The sequence below is a fragment of the Camelus ferus genome, chromosome 29, assembly GCF_009834535.1.
Source record: "Camelus ferus isolate YT-003-E chromosome 29, BCGSAC_Cfer_1.0, whole genome shotgun sequence".
NCBI classification, from domain to species: domain Eukaryota; kingdom Metazoa; phylum Chordata; class Mammalia; order Artiodactyla; family Camelidae; genus Camelus; species Camelus ferus.
The window spans coordinates 15427673-15444780 of record NC_045724.1 but is presented as its reverse complement, the minus strand read 5'-3'; the positions used below and the strand labels follow the sequence as shown (position 1 = coordinate 15444780).

Here is a 17108-nt window from a genome sequence, read left to right as displayed (position 1 = left end):
GGTTTGTGAATTTTTGGCTAAATGATCCCTAAGATCCTTCCAATCTAAAGTCACCCACTCCCATGTCATAAAACAAGGGTGGGCCAATACTTGGTCTTTACTTAGTTGTCAGAACCCGGGGTCATGGTTTTGCCTGTACTGAGTGCTTTGGGGGTGGTGTCTCTAACTGCAGTCTCTCCCCGACTCCAATTCCAGCCACCTCTTTTTGAGAAATTAATCTTTGTATAGTTTCTGCCTAATTCTGCTCAGGCTTAGTTACCTTTGGTGAATCTCCATTTGTCTACAGAGTAGAGTCTAAACTTCTCGGCTGGGAGGTGACCAGGTTTCTTATCTTACTTCCTGTTTTCCCCTTCATGTGCCCCAGGTTTCCCCCAAACTCTCCATCCTCGAGATGTCCTGCCCCAGAGTGTTTCTGTTTCAGTTTCCCTCTTCAGGTGTCTCAGAGGCCACCGGTCCCACTTACACATCTGACAGCTCTGCTAACTCTTCTGGTCCAGCTCAGGTCCTCCCTCCTGTGTACTGTGTTTCCCATTGTGGGCTTTGCACTTGGCAGACATCAGGATCTTGGTCTTTATTTTAAAAAAAATTTTTAAAGTTCTTTTTTTGTGGGGAGGTATTAGATTTATATATTTATTCACTTACTTTCTTACTTGTTTTAATGGTACTGGAGACTGACCCCAGGACCTTGTGCATGCTAAGCATGTGCGCTACCACTGAGCTATCCCCTCCCCCACCCAGGATTCTGATCTTTAAATTGCAGGAGACTGAGAAGATTCTATCTTGGTGGCATATGAGGGAGTTAATTTTATTAGTTTTTCAACAGCTTGGATTACTTTGTTTGTTCTCTGGTTTTCTTTTTTGTTACATGTATAAAAGATATTCATCAAAAAACATTTTCTAAGACTAGTGAAAATTGTTTACAGGGCTTCAGACTTTTCTTCCTAAAGTTATTTTTTTTCCCTTTAGGAAAGCCCAAAGAGGATGAACGAATCCAGGGAGAAATGCTTATTTTCATGTACCTGTACATCTCTTATTTCTTCTGGAGCACTTTTCTGTTTCTGCACTGGCATTTAAAATGGATCCTGGGTCCAAAATGGGTGAACTTTCACAACAGTTCTTTTCTGTTGGGAAAAGTCACATTTTTTCCTCTGGTGTGAAATTGCACCAACAAAACCAGCTAAAGGAAGGAAAGAAGACTGCGATGTTTAGACGTTACATTTCCACTGCTTCCATGCCTGTTCCCCTGGTCGTCCCTCAGTGTGGGTGAACTAAGTTTAGACTCTGACAGCTCTGATTTTCACAGAGGGAATGACATAAGACGACTCATTTGTCGTTTGCATCCCATTCCGTGATGACAGGTTTTGCAGTCCCCAGATGGAACACTAAATCCTTTAAAACCACTCCCCTGATGGTCCAAGTGGTACATTCTGCTAATATGGGGTCATTAATTACAGCAAGGGAAACAGAACGATTATCAGGGTATCAGTGCCATCCAGAGAGAATGGAGCATGCAGGTCAGGCACAAGCGCACAATGTGCCGAAGCCAACAGTAACAATAATAAAAATCATATAGCACCTCAACCTGGATTTGGGGAGTTTTTGTGCAATCAGATAATTATCAAAATTGTCATCAACAAAAGAGGAGAGAAGGGGATTTGAGTGAACTTTGTGAAGAGCTCTTTTCGAGTGTCGTATTGAGGAAAGAACGTTTGACAAGACAGGCAGCTCTGAGCTCGTGATCGTTCTGCACAGCCCCCTACATTTCTGTATTTTTTTATTAAAAGGATGCTGCTCTGTGGTGTTTGTGATTCAGGATCTCAGGACGCCAGGACTGATCTCGTCTGTCTTTACAAGACTGGCTCTGCGGGAGTGAGGCTGGGTTCTCTCCCCATGAGAGAACCGCTATTTTCAGACTCAGTGGTACTCAGTGGTGGGATGTGGTGGCAGGTGGGCCGCTGCTTTCTGAGGGATGGGCTTCATGGCAAGCTTGTCCCGTGATGCTCAAGGTCCCTAGTAAGAAAAGGAATGCAGAGCAGGCTGGGGAGGAGTCTCCAGCTGGGAATGAAACCACAGTTAGTGACTGGAAGATTAGGCAGCCCTGGAAAACCTGAATCCCAGTCATTACAGAGGTCATGGCTCTCTGGGTAGCTTGTTTTCTGTGTTTATTCTGAAGCAATAGCATGTATCGTTTGTACTTAGACTGCTCCATCCTTCAGTCCACTTAAATGTTTCTATATTGATGAGACATGTTTCATCTTCATCAATAGGTGAGTTCCTAAAAATTATGTAAAGCCCAATTAGAAGATATAGCAAGGTGGCTAGGAGTGTAGGTTTGTTTTTATTTTATTTTATTCTCCCCGACTCCCTTTTCAATGGAGGTACTGGGGATTGAACCCAGGACACACGCTAAGCGTGCACTCTACCGCCAAGCTATACCCTCCCCGAGGAGTGTAAGCCTTGAAACATGGCTGATCTGGGTTTGCATCTCTCTCCACACTTTCTAAGCTGAATGGTTTAGGGCAAATTGATGATCATCTCAGAACTTCAGCGCCCTCCTCTATAAAAGGGATTGGTAATATATATCTGAGAGGGAAGACGAATAATGTCTGTAAAATATGCAGTCAGTCCTAATATGATAAATGAGAGGATAACGATGTTTTAACTTCTGTAAATACTTGAGTGGTGGTGAGGTACTGATGAGGAAGGAATTCCTCTGGTTGGAAGATGGAAAATGAAACAAAAAACAAAAACAGCAAAATAATGGTCCTTAGAAGGATATATGAGATTTTATCGGTCTAAACATAATTTCCCGGATAGGAACCAATCTTAGATAAGTGTGTGGTGTGTATGAAATAAAAGATTCTGGATCCCCTGCTCTCTGACAGCCAGGGAGGAAAACACAGATGTGGTGACTGCAAAAGTCAGCAACGCATAGCTCTGACAGGGGCTTGTGTTCATTAGCCCCAACCTTGGTCCAGCCTTGCTGTAAGCATTTTGTGTACATTATCTCATTATCCACTGATCACCACCCTGCGAGATAGACACTGGGGTTAACCACGACTTGAAAACTGAGGCAGAGAGGTTGAATCAATTGTCCAAGGCTCTACTGGCAGAAATGGCAGAGCCAGAGTTAAAATTTAGATAGTTTGTCAAGAGTCCTCTTTTTCTCTCTTGACTCATTAAGGTTAAATGACACATTAAGATGTGTCAGAGTCTAGCAGGCTGTATTTTTTCCTTTTTGGTGATATGCAAAATAACAGTGCATCTTAGAATCGGGGCTGCTTCTGGTGATGAAGTGTGTACGAGGGACCCCCATGTGCTCACCACACAGATGGAATAGTGTTAGTTTCCCATGGTGTCCTTGTTCTGACCCACTCTGCTCTATCTGTCCCACAGAGGACACGGACCTTGGAAAAGAGGGGAGGGGACATGAGGATTCTGCTGTCCCCCAGCCAGGCTGCCTGTTGCCAGCAGCAGGACAATACCAAGGATTATTTATAGCTGTCTAAGGCCTTTTAGACAAGTGGAAGGCAGCGAAGCCTGCTGCATCCCACCTGCTTGTGTAGGGGGCCTCAGCAGTGTGTCACTGCAGCGATTTGGCATTCATCTTATCTTGTGTTAATTATTCTTCTACACCCTGAAATAAGACCACCTCCTTGAGGTCACATCTGTGAGCCCTTCCGGGCACCTAGGGAAGAAGCAGGCTCTCAGCCAGGAAATGGGGAGCTAGAAGGAAGGAAGGCAAGAGGAGTTTGAGCTTTCTCTTGGCTTTACTCTCAGGATCCAGGCTTTGAGTCATCTCCAGAGAGTTCAGGGTCATCCCTAGGGTAGATCCCCAAGGAGCATCTGCTGCGGGGGGGGGGCAGACTGTGGAGGAGTAGCCCTAATTTACAAGCTGACTCTCTAGCGTATTGCTTTTTGCCCAGAGAAATCGCTCCGGGCTTTTAGGCAGAAAGGGACGCCCTACAGGAAACTGTGAGCTTACAGTCTCTGGCAGGGCTGGTCTTCAGGCTGGATGACCAGGAACAACCCTGAGGACTGCAGGTCTGTCCCTCCAGCAAAGCTGGTCCATCTGCTGCAGTCTGGAGGGTGGAATTAAAGGCCTTCCATGGTCTACTGACTTCAGGACACCCTGCTGTGTCTGGATCCTGAGGTCCAAGGCTGTAACTGCCTCTTGATGTCCAGAAGCTGGAGTTTGGACAACGACGGCTGAAGCAGAAATACACTATGTCCCCATGACCTGCTTGCTGGCCTAAGACGGCCAGAAAGATGCGGCCTATGCCTCATACCAACTTCTAAAACTCACAAGAGTGTATCAGTTCTTCTCCAGGACCTGACTGGCAAAGGAGTCTGGGAAATGTAGTTTTGTTTGTTTGCTTGCTTTCTAGACTCTGTTGTTCAAGATAGAACAGAAATGTTGGGGCTGCATGCTGAGAGCCCGTCAGCCACATCTAACATGTTATCCTGTGTAGTTACTTCCTTTATTGGCCTTTAGGCTTAAGGAAAGCTCTGTTTAAAGGCGCAGGCCCCGGCCCAGCTGTCCTGCACAGTGAAAGGGAAGCTAGTATCTGGGTCAGGGTGTTAAAATCAGGTGAGACCTCACAAGGACTGTGTAGGGTCTCGGATTTCACCCTCCTTCTGAGCTAACAAGTTAGCCTGCTTCTATTTCATGGGTCCTGGGGAGGAAAGGCTGCAGAGTCAGAGGCAATGGGCATTGTTCTTCACATCAAAAGCAGCAGGCCGAGTGTCAGGCTGATGTCTGCTCCAGTCCCCCGTGGCCCTGGGCCCCACGGGGCGATGCACAGCCCACTGCGGATGCCTGTGTACATGGGCAGTCACCTTACAGGAGAGGAGCCTTGAGCTGGGGGTGCTGCCCAGAGTCAGCAGAACTAAGACTGCTCTTTTTCCAGGGATAAAGGGTACCTCACCCCTCAAGGTCGCTGGCTGCAAACACCACCATGAGAAATGGCCTGGGTGAAAAGTGGTCAGGGCCCTGATTTTCGACATATGAAGAGATGCTTAGGGTCACGCAGATGGCCTCTCCTCTCTCCTTCCTCCCACTTCCTGTCCCGCCTCCTTCCTTTCCCAGGCCCAGGTGGCAGTGGAGGTAATTACAAAAATCTTTCAAGGGAATGTGAATCTCTGGGGACAAATGTCTCATCTTCTCATTACTGGCCTATTTTTATTAAGGGAGGTGGCAGTTTCTAGAAGGTTGGTAGAGTGTTGTCTTCTTGTCCTGGCTGCTTCCCAATGGTGCTGCCTGATTTCTTGGCTCTTTTAAAGGGTGAATAAGTGTCCACGTGTTCATAAGACTGTGGTTTCTTGGGTTGGAGACCTGCAGTGCTAAAACTGACATGGTTGGTTGCCATACTCAAACCACAGGGCTGGAGTGATTGCCTGAACTCACTGTTCTCCCCCAGGGCCAAATCTGTCCCTCTTCTGTTTTACCCAGCTTGAAATTTACTTCCTAAGTAAGGGTATAAATGCCAAGTTCTGTTAAGAGATTACCTTATAATCTTATAATCAATAATATCATATTGGATATTTGAAAGCTGCTAACAGAGTAGATCTTAAACATCCTCATAACAAGAAAAAAAATTCGTGTGTCAGGTGGGAAGGGTATAGCTCAAGTGGTAGAGTGCATGTTTAGCATGCAGGAGGTCCTGAGCTCAATCCCCAATACCTCCATTAAAAAAAAAGAAAGAAAGAAAAACCCAATTACCTCCCCCATTAGAAAAGCTTTGTAACCATGTGTAGATTTATTGTGGTGATCACTGTGCAATAAATACATACTATATCAAATCAGTATATTGTACATCTAAAACTAATAGTGTTATGTGTCAATCATATCTCAATAAAAAAGGTAATTAAATAAAAAAGAAAAGATATTGAGGCAATCAGTCATACCATAAACCACCTTTTTGAATCAAGAATAGAGATGTAATTTAATTATGTCACACAGGTTAATAGTCTATCTACCTCTTCAGGATCTGTGAATAAATCTACATTTCAATGATATATAAAAGGTTACCTTAAAGATATAACTTATCTCTTCTTCAAGAACCAATACCTAATTCAATTAGAGCAGTGACAACTATGTATTATATTTTAAGCCCAGAAAATATTCTGGACCAAAACTCAGTTCTTCTTCTTGTGTCTGGGAGACCTCTGAATTGAACCCTCTTAAGGAAAAAGGAAAGAGAGTGGAGGAAAGGGTACACTCTGCTTTCCCTGCCCCATTCTCCAGAGCAGCTAGATTTTAAACCTATAGGATGCCCTAGGTAATTCCAAAGGCTACCATCTTATTATGTGAAGACTGAGAAAGAAACAATTTATGTGTAAGTTAGACTGACTTAGTGACTTAGAAGAAGCATCAGCACACCTGGAAATTTGAAGCGAGTTTATAGTCATGTGCTTTCTCTCCCAATATGCCTAGCAGGGCAGATAGTCCAGTCTCAGCGACTGTGAAATAAGTCATGGGGGTAGCAGAACCCCATGATATAAATCCATTTCTTTCTCTGACTTGAAAGATGAGGGCTGATGGAGGTGCACCTGGCCTTTTCCAAAGTCACATTTACTATGAAAGAGAATGTAAGAAATGTCTTTTGCTAAATGCTTTCTTTTTGTTTCCTATATGGGTAGTTAATCGGACCTTTTGAATTCTGTCTATAAATCATGATCTTTCTATTAGTGGGAGTAAAAAATCTATAGGTTCTTAGCATTGTTTCTAGTGTAACTATGGTAATTGACCATGAATAAACACAGTGTGTGGCAGGGACGTGATTATTTGACTTTCAGCAGGGAAGCCCTCTGCTGGCACCTGATGCGACAGATTGAATTTGGTGTAGAAAAGTGATGTCTGGGGCTGAGGCTGAAATGAGAGGATGGACCAAAGAGCTTGGAAGGATGTAATAGGAGGTAGATCAATTCTGTTTGGATCCAGAATAAGCTCAGAGGAGTAATAGGTACAGGAAGTGCCACATAGCTAAGATCTGGGCAAGGCTGGCACTGGAGTCATATTTCCTCTTTGTGGAAAAGTGACAATGGGCTTGATGGAGATCTCAAGAAAAGGGGACAGGGGCAAGGGGATGAGAAATAAACGCCTTCGGCCTGTTTGATCAGCAGTTTGGCCGTTGCCAGATTAGTGCTGTCTCAACATGGATTTGGAGCATGAACCAACTGTTCTTTGGTGTCAGCTGACTTATTTTGTTCTCTAAGGATGACTGTACATAGGATGGTTGTTGGACTAAAGTGAGATAATTAGCAGATGCAAGCTGCATTGAAAAGTCAGGCTGCTACAGATGATAAGGGAGAGAGGGTAGAGTCAGAGTTAAGAGCATGGACTTCTGGAGCATGAACTTTTTTTTATCATCCAGAGACTAGCTATGTGCCTTTACCAAGTTACTTAATGTCTCTACACTTCCTCCTCATGCTGTAAAGTGGACACAGTGCTCTTATTGGATAAAGCCAAGGGCTGCTGAAGTGGTTTTGACATTTCAGCAATGGCCAGCATAGTCACTGGTAATTGTGGAACCCCCCTCCCCATGCACACACACACTCTCATTAGGTCACTATCTCTCTCTGTCAAGTTCTCAGGGTCCTCCTACTTGCTGTAGCGCATGGACTCTAACTTCTTAGCTATTTGACTCCTCTGCAGGTGTTCTGGCATCTGACCACCCCCTTCTTAAAGTTTTCTGCTCCTTTGGCTTCTGTGACACTCACTGTTCTCTGATTATTAACACATTTCTTCTCATCTCCCTCCTTAGCTTTTTCTCTTTCCGTCTCTTAGGTCATGGTGTCCCCAAGGCTCAGCCCTTAGCCTCCCTCTCCTCACATCTCCTGCATGATCTGCCTTATTCACCTCATGCTGCCTTTGGGCTGATGCCTGTTAATCCACATCCCTAATCCCGACTGCCTGTGTGTTATATGCCCAGTGGCTTATGGGACATGTGCACTCAGATGTCCCAAAGGCATTTCAAAGTCAACACATATAAAAGGACAAACATCTTTCTCCTAAGAGCATGTTTCTCCTCCTGTGTTTTTCTTGGATCTTACCCACCCAGTCACCCAAGTGTGAAACTTGAGAGACAGCCTACGTTGGCCTGTTTTCTCAGCCTCCAGATTACATCAGCTTCCAAGGCTGGCCACTTCTACCTTGTCAGTGTTTTCAAGCAGTTCCTTCCTCCCCTGCTGCCCGCACCCACCCCGCACCCCCAACCCCCATCACATATTGTGCAGAGATTGCCTCCTAACTTGTCTCCATGCTCTCCACATGGCCTCAGTTCACCCATCACTGCCAGAACCAGCTTTCTGGTGAGCAAGTCAGTGAAGCCCTTTTCTGCTCTGCCACTCTTGCGGCCCAGCCCTCTGCCCCATCCCTGCAACCACTCTGTGACTCATCTACCTATTTCCTTGCAGCATCATGCCCCCGGGACTTTGCACATGCCTTTCTTTCTGCCTGGAAATGAAGATCTAATCCGTTAACAATGGACATTAGGTTCTCCAGTATCTGCCGTATCTATTTTGTATAAAATTTATCGTGTTATTTTAGGCTACTTACAGGGGTATATCTTCCACAAGACAGAGATTTCCTTAGTTCAGGGATCCTGTCCTGTTCATCTTTTGTCCCCAGAACCTCCTATGGTCCCTCAGACACGGTGAATGGCCTCGGCACAGAATAAAACAAACAGAAATAGTTTCTTTATTCCCGAGTGGGCTCTCTGCCTCAGCAGCTGACTTCTGGAGACCTGCTCCCTCAGGCTCCTCGCCCTCCCGCGACGCTCAGGTGAAGGGCAGCAGGGCGGCTCGCCGCCTTCAGGCTGGGCTGGGCGGCTGCCCGCGCGCCTGCGCTGTCCGCTGCTCCGCTCCGGGCGCGTCTGTGCGTGTGTGTCTGTTTGGAGAGGCTTGGGGGACAGGCGAGCGGTGGGGGGAAGAGTTCAGCCTGAGTCACAGTCTCATTCACTGATTTCTTGACGCTGTCTTGCCAGGAGGCTCCCAACTACTCCCGCACCTTCAAGGTCCCCACCTCCCGGCTCTCTACTCTCAGACAGACCGACAGACAGACACGCAGACTCCCGAGTGAGTAGCCGCGGCTCGTGCTCCCCGGCAGCTTGGCCAGCTGTCCTCGGCGGTCCTGTTCTCCCGCTGGCTGTGTGTGTGTGTGTGTGTGTGTGTGTGTGTGTGTGTGTGTTTGCGTGCGCGCAGTAGGTGTCCCCGGGGTCCCGCGCTGGCTTTGAGAGCCCCCTGCCGGGGTCCGGGTGCCCATCGTGGCTGCGCCTCGGCAGGAGCTCGGAGCCCCGGGCGCGGAGAGCGAGTTTGCCGGGATTCCCCGGCTCGGCGCGCGGCCGCCGGTGGGGTTCCCCGGGAAGGCGCCTGGGTAAGGAGGCGGCGGGGAAGCCCCGGCTGTGAGCGGCTGGCAGGCCAGGAATCTGGGAGCGGGTCTGGCACAGCAGAGCCGAGGGAGACGACAGAGCGGCCGCCCCTGGATCCCATCCTCTCCGCCTTTCTCCCTTACCCTCCCTCCTTTCTTTTGTCAGTAGCATCACAAAAGCGCGTCGCAGAATGAGACCCAAAGCAGCTAAGTACGGCTCTCCTCTCCCACCTGGTACACATCCCCCCGGGCGGGAGAAATGGAGTGGCAGTCCCGGAGATCAGGGGCCCGGGCTCACCCTGGGGACACACCTGTTTTCGGCTCGTGCTGAGTTCAAACTGGGTGCTGGATCCCGCGAGGGTTTCCAACACATACGCACCGGGGTGTGCGCGCGCGTGTGTGTTTGTGTATGTGTGCGCGCGCCCCAGGCCCGCGCTCCCAGGGTGCGCTCGATGTAAATAGCACACCTCCTTACCGACCCGCGCGTACCAAGCCAGCTCCGTGGGCTCCTAGAGCGCTGTGATAGCGCGCCGGCATCTCTTTGTTTGGCGTGGCTTCCCCACCCCTCTGCAAAGCAAATTGATTTTCGGTTTTTCTTGACACCGCGCGCTGGGACTTGGAGTGGGCCGCAGCCTCGAATGCCCCTGGTATTTGTAATTGAATAGTTCTCTCCTGCGGCAGAGGGCAGGGTTGTTATTTTTAGTGTTGGGAATAAAGAGGCAAGCACGCTGACCTTTTTGCTGCTGCCTTGGGCTTTGAATAAGGGTCTGTAATTGATGAGGAAGACGGATTCACATCCAGTCGCGCACACGTGCCTGCGCACGAATGTGTACGCACATTTCTACACACCTTGCTTTCCTCCTTTCTTTTATTTTCTTTCTAAAAATCGGGACGGGGGGGTGCGTTGTGTTTGTAAAACCAAAAGAACAAACAAACAAAAAAACTTTCCTTTGTTCTTTTGAGCCTTTTCTATTTTGAGTAATGGAGTAGGAGTACCTAAAGGTTGCAATTAGTTCACTCGAATAAAAGACACTGCCTCTGAGTCAGAGCTGCCAGGTTGATAATTATTAACATATAAAAGCAGATGCGCTGTTTAAGGCAAAAGGGGCGGGGCGGGGGCAGGTCCACAGTAGACAAGGAGGGAGGGTCTCTGCCCACCGCCTGCTGCTTATTGTTTGGGCACTGGGGACTGCAGCCTGCAAATGCCTCCTCCTCCAGGGCTTCGCTCCTCGTTCGTTCCTCGGTCCCACTTGGAACGGTCAGAGCCCCCCAGCGCTGTTCCCCGGAGCGCTGGGGCGCCAGCCGCAGCTGCCCTTCGCTGACTGCCCTCTCTCTGCTTTGCAGGTTGGCAGCTTTGCGCCCGAGGGTGTCGCGAGCCGAGGCGGCGAGGACAGGGCGCCTCTGGCCCAGCCAGCACGCGGGATGCGGCGCGGGCAGCAGCGCTAAGCTCCCCTACGCTGGGCACGGGGCGTACGCGCTCTGGGCGGCTGGCGGAGCGGCGGCTGAGGAGGGGATGCGCCCGGGACACGCAAGGCTCCTGCCGCGAGCTACCAACCCGAGGTGGACCCTAAGTAGGGCTCATCGCAGGACCGCGCGGACCCCTGCCCTCCGGGGCACGCGGCTGCGGAGCCTCGGGGCCGCGGCTGCGGTCAGGATGCCGTGGGCACCTCACTGCTGGTGAGGATGCCCTGCTGCGCGGCTCTGCATCCCCAGCCCCGGTCCCTGGTGGGCACGACTGTCTGGGCCCGGCTTTGGCCCCTCGTGCGGGTGGATGAAAAGCGCCGGAGGTCTTTGAATGCGATCAGCGATCGAATCTGAATTCTAAGAGCCATGGACGAGGGCACGGGGCTGCAGCCCCAGGCGGGAGAGCAGCTGGAAGCACCGGCCAGAGTAGGAGCTGTCCAAGAAAAGTGCGAACCAGAGACCTTTAGGTCCCAGAGTTTACCGGCTCTGAACAGCACCTCCTGCAGGCCAGACCTGAGTCCCGCGAGCGTAGGCGCCAAGCCCGCCTCAGGCTGTACAGATTCTTCCCGCCATCAGAAGTTGAAGCCACGCTCCAGCCCGCGGGCCCCCAGCCCGTCCGCCCCGTCTACTTCGGCAGAGACTGCAGGGCTGGTGGAATGTAACCAGAGGGTGGAAGTCAGCAAAACCATGTCGGTGTCCTCCACTCTGGCCATGCTCCAGGGGAGAAGGTGCCTCTATGTGGTCCTCACTGATTCCCGTTGCTTCCTGGTTTGCATGTGCTTTCTGACCTTCATCCAGGCGTTAATGGTCTCTGGGTACCTGAGCAGCGTCATCACCACCATTGAAAGGCGCTACAGCCTGAAAAGTTCCGAGTCGGGGCTGCTGGTCAGCTGCTTTGACATCGGGAGCCTGGTGGTGGTGGTTTTCGTCAGCTACTTTGGCGGCCGGGGGCGGCGGCCCCTGTGGCTGGCGGTGGGGGGTCTTCTCATCGCCGTGGGGGCCGCCCTCTTCGCTTTACCTCACTTCATCTCGCCCCCATACCAGATCCAAGAGTTGAACGCCTCAGCCTCCAACGACGGCCTGTGTCAGAATGGCAACTCCTCGCCCACTGTGAAGCCACCCACCTGCCTGAAGGACTCGGGAGGAAACAATCACTGGGTCTATGTGGCTTTATTCGTTTGCGCACAGATTCTCATTGGAATGGGCTCCACACCTATTTATACCCTGGGACCAACCTACTTAGATGACAATGTCAAGAAAGAAAACGCATCCTTGTACTTAGGTAAGAGTTTCTTGTCTTCTTAGATAAGCTTGAACTCAAAAGTCACAAGGAAACACATTTTGCTCAATGTTATGTATTTTGTATATGTGTTTAAACATTGAGCTTCAGTATATTTTTTGTTTTCTTCTTTTCTTTTTGCCTTAGTGTAGTGTGTTTTCTGTTGGGGAAAGAATCCAATAGTTGAGAGTTCTTTGAATGAATTTTCAGACTCCCACTTCACATTTGTCTTTTCCCAAGTGATACAGACTTTTAAACTGTGGGGCGGTGCTTTTCTCTCTTGCTGCCTGTCTTTAGAAAAGCTCTGATTTATGAGGTTTATCTTCTCAAAGATGTCCCTCCAGAAGGGCTCAGGAAGGAACAGAAGTAGCTGGTGTGTGGAGTGAGGTTATTTACGTCTTTCATCCACTGCTGCTTCTCATTCCTGCCCCAACAGCAGGGTTAATGGAGTACCCAGACTACATTGAACATGCTTTATCACCTCCCTGTCTGTATTGTTTGCATATCATCTGGATCACTATTTAAAAAAGAACTTGAGTGATATCAAGTGACTAAGTTATCTTTATGCAGAAGCAACATCACAGGTTGTAAAGTTTATCCAAAGCTATTTTTATTGTTGCTTTGAAGACCCTCAATTACTTGAACTTGGGAGAAGAATCATTACTATTTTCTGAAAAGTGGTGGCTCTTGGACAGTGAAAGGGCAGTGAAACTGATACTCAAGTAAGAGGGTTATGTTTTCCCCAGTACAACTGCAGCCCCCAGAATTGGTTATAGAGGCTGTCTGAGCCATTTATAGTCCTCAGTAACTGGCCCAGACTCCTTAGAATGAGAATTTTATAACTTAGTTTTTTTTTTATTAAATGCAAGAGAAAGAAATTTCTATGGCAGAGAGGAATAGCTTGCTTGTTACATTGCCTCCATGTTTTAACATTATGACAAATTTTCAAACAGAAAAGTTAAAACAACAGTGCAATGAACATCAGTCTACCTGGATTCAATAATTGTTCATTTTGTCCTGTTTGTTTTATCAACCTGTTTGTGTTGTGTGTGTGTAGAAATATATATATTTTGGGTGGGAGGCTAAGCCCTTTGAAAGTGATTGCAGACACCTTTAGGCTTCAGCCATATCTTCTGAAAATAAGGACATTCTTTTATATAACTCAGGAGCTTAAACATTCTAAGAAAGTTAATAACCATTCCATCTTACCAGATATCCAGTCCATATTCAGATTTCCTCAATTGGCTACCCAGTGTCTTTTATAACTATATATTTTTTCAAATCAGGAGCCAGTCAAGATTCACTCATACATTGCACTTGGCTGCTAACCTTCTTCGCACTTTGTAATCTAGAACAGCGCTTCAACTTTTTTTTTTTTTTTTTTTTTTTTTTTTACTACATAGACTTTTTGAAGGGACAAAACTAGTTGATTTGTGGAATATTCCTCATTCTAGATTTACCCGATTATTTCCTCATGCTGTCACTTACCTTGTTCCTCCATTCCCCATGTTTCTTGTAAACTGCCAGTCCAGTCTAAAGGCGTGATTCGATTCAGACAAAACACGTTTGGCTATACTACTTTGTAGGTGACGCTGTGTATTTTCTATTACATGCATCTGGCCATTCATTAGTGTTATTGAGTTTAATCACTTGACTGAGTTGGTGAGTGCCAGGTCTTCCCATTGTGAACATACACTTTGAAAATAATAAGTCATCTTTAGAGTGACTCTGTAAACATCCCAATTGTTCTCTGTATTCTTGCTGATCTTTGCTTCCATTTACTTTGAAAACTTGAATCTCCCTTCCATTCCATTCCTGGGTACCAGTGATACAAATTTGCTTCATGAAAAACCCGGGCAGAGCCCTACACAAAGGGAGAACCTCCACTAGTTAGAGCCATGAGGTTTAACTTTTCTGGAGGTGATTTCCCATCAAGAATATGCCCAGCAAGTGCATATTCTGTGCTACTTATGGGAAGACCAGAAACGAGACGTAGTCCCAGCATCCGAGGTCCCTCCAGTGTAATGAAGAAATATTTCCAGTTTAAGTTAAGGGTGTGAAGTGACCTGTGAAAGGGGAAGAAATTTCCTCAAATGAGATTTGCTCTTACCCCCTCTTCCTCCTTTTCCTCCTCATCTTCTTTTAGATATTGACTAATAATTGTGGTTTTTTTTTTTTGGAAAATATTTTGATGGATGCCTTAGGACACATTCTTTGGAAAACTCTGGAGAATTCTGCTTTGTATTAAATGGATCTCACTAAAAGCTCCAGTAGTTTGAGTCCACGAATCTCACATATATTATTTTATTTAATGTTCTTAATGTCCTTATGAGATTTCCCCTGTTTTATGAATGAGAAAACCAAGGCTCAGAGAGTTTAAGTGACTTGCTCATGGGCTTCAAATAAAGCACCTGTCCAGTCCCAGAGCCCTTGAACTTGCCTCCACGCTGCTATGTTCTTTGGCAAGAGGATCTGAGAGCCAACTGAAACCAAAGGATGGCTCATGTTCAGTAGCATTCTGAATATGGTGCAGAAGGTGCAGAACTGAACTAAAGCCATCAAAACATGATCAAAACAAGATCGTTCTGTAGACCTTAGACCTTTTAAAGGAGCTTTTTACAGATTACCTGTGTACAAGTTCAGATTAGAGAGACCAATATATTCTTAGAACATGAGCAGTGTTAACCTAATATGATGTGGCATTTTTCCTAATGAGTAATTGGTGATATATCTTTGTTATTTTCCACAAAACTGTTCTTCTATATTACCTTGTGCACTCCCCACCCTTTTCTTAACTTTTTGTCAGTCTTTCTAAATGATTACAACCACAGAAGAAGAAGGAAATAAAAAAGCAGGTAGCAGGTTAGTAATTGCAGGCAGGAACAAATATCTGAATTAATGTAAAAACCATTGACATGGAATGTAAATGTATATCTTAATCTTTTGAATGTTCCAGTATTAACATTCCAGCCGCTTTCAGTGTAAAAGAGATATGGTATAGATGAGATAGAGCTGCCTTTACACCCATTAAATGCCCTAACTCTTTCTGCAAGGAGAGAGGTTCAGTGTCGACCCGGTGCACAGAGAAAGCTTTGTAGGTATGAAGAAGTAAGGTTGGCAACGGAACCATGATTTGTAATTGTATCTCAAGGAGAGGGAGAAAATGTGACCTTTTGGGGGAACAAGAAATTCATGAGCCAACAGGAAAGGAAACAAGAAAGAAGGGCTAACCAGGTGGGAAAAAGGCAAAAAAGAAAAAAAAAAAAGTACATTTCTAGAATAGAAAGCCACGACTCCGATTGGGTGATTCTCAAAATGATTAACAATGGGCTGGCCATTGACCAGGTGGTGTGGGGGCAGCCACTCCACCCCTCTGGTGTGTCCACCCTCACTTCACACCACAGAGAAGGGTCGGCATCGACAGGGCATCTTAGAAAGAGCACCAGCTCTTGACGCAGCCGATCTCTGTTTAAGTCTAACTTTCCCAGTGACTGGGCATGAGACTTTTGACGAATCCCTTGACTTTTCCCAGCCTCTGTTTCCACATGGGCATTATTACATTTGTTCCCATCATTGTAATGTTTTGAGGACCAAACGGGATTATGTGTGTGCAAGCACTGGGCCAACTGTGGGAGGCAGTGCTTTGCTCTGTTAAAGCCGAACTCAGACTTGTCCTAGAGAGCAGACAGAGTGAGGAGCAGGAGATATTTTACTCCATCTGAGTATGAAAACCTTTAAACATATGTTTTAATAATTGGGGAGAAGAAAAGGAGCATTATGTAAGAAATTAAAACATTGTATAGGAAACACTCCTTAGACATTATAAGGAAAATATTTTTTTTAATATATTTTGAATATTTAGTTGTCCATGGTTTTTTTGTTGTTGTTGTTGTTGTTGTTGTTGTTGTTGTTGTTATTCTGGAATATTGACTTTATTCCCTGTGTTGTATAATATATTCTTGTAGCTTACTTTGTACATAGTAGTTTGTACCTTTTTTATTCCTTACCCTTATTTTGCACCTCCCCCTCCCCTCTCCCTACTGGTAACAGTTAATTTGTTCTCTGTATCTGTGATCTTTTTTTGTTATATTCACTAGTTTGTTGTATATTTTAGATTCCACATTTAAGTGATTTCATACAGTATTTATCTTTCTCTGTCTGACTTATTTCATTTAGCATAATACCCTCCAGATCCATCAATGTTGTTGCAAAAGGCAAAATTTCATTCCTTTCTTATGGCTGAGTAGTATTCCACCGGGTACATATACATATATATACACACCACATCTTCTTTCTCCATTCCTATACTGATGGACACTTAGGTTGCTTCCATATCTTGGCTATTGTAAATAGTGCTGCTATGAACATTGAGGTGCATGTATCTTTTAAAATTAGTGTTTTTGTTTCTTTCAGATTTATAGTGGAGTGGAATTGCTAGGTCATATGGTAGCTCCAGTTTTAGTTTTTTGAGAAACCTCCACACTGTCCATAGTGCACCAATTTACATTCTCGCCAACAGTGTACAAGGGTTCCCTTTTCTTTGTACAGGGAAATCTTGATCAGTGTTGCAGCAATGTTATATTCTGATTAACTGAATTTTCTGAGACCTCAAGATTTTACTACCAGAACTTTCTACCTGTCAACCTTTGATGAACACCTTTCTTTAATGGAGGAACATTTACATAATGTACATTTGCACCTAGTGTAATGTAACATAAGTTCTTCTGAGGTTTGTGTCCCAGCTTCACCACTGCGGGCCTTCATTTGTCCACATAGACTGTGCAGGATGTTGGTGAGCAAGAACTGGTCCTAAATCAGGAATTAAAAAAAAGAAAGCCAGAAAGTAATCACTATTCTTTTAAAATCGTTTCTTGATGACAACTTCTTCTTTTTCTTATTCTTCTTTAACATTTCTTCAGCCTTTTAAAAGTAGAATGAGCTTGAAGTAAGTTAAGTTCTATTTCATCAAGATTTTATAGTAGTATAAACATTGTG

General features: G+C 46.1%; 1 protein-coding gene across 2 annotated transcripts in view; it reads left to right on the top strand.

Annotated features, from left to right (window-relative positions):
• Positions 1-8838: 8838 nt before the first annotated feature.
• Positions 8839-17108, top strand: part of SLCO5A1 (solute carrier organic anion transporter family member 5A1) — a 108065-nt gene continuing 99795 nt past the window's right edge. The window contains exons 1-2 of one of the 2 annotated variants that reach the window (XM_006193729.3): positions 8839-9078; positions 10715-12116. In XM_006193729.3, coding sequence (XP_006193791.1) covers positions 11201-12116 — 916 coding nt within the window. In that variant the 5' untranslated portion in view covers positions 8839-9078; positions 10715-11200. The remainder of the gene's footprint in view (positions 9079-10714; positions 12117-17108) is intronic. The other variant, XM_032469905.1, reaches the window with a different exon arrangement.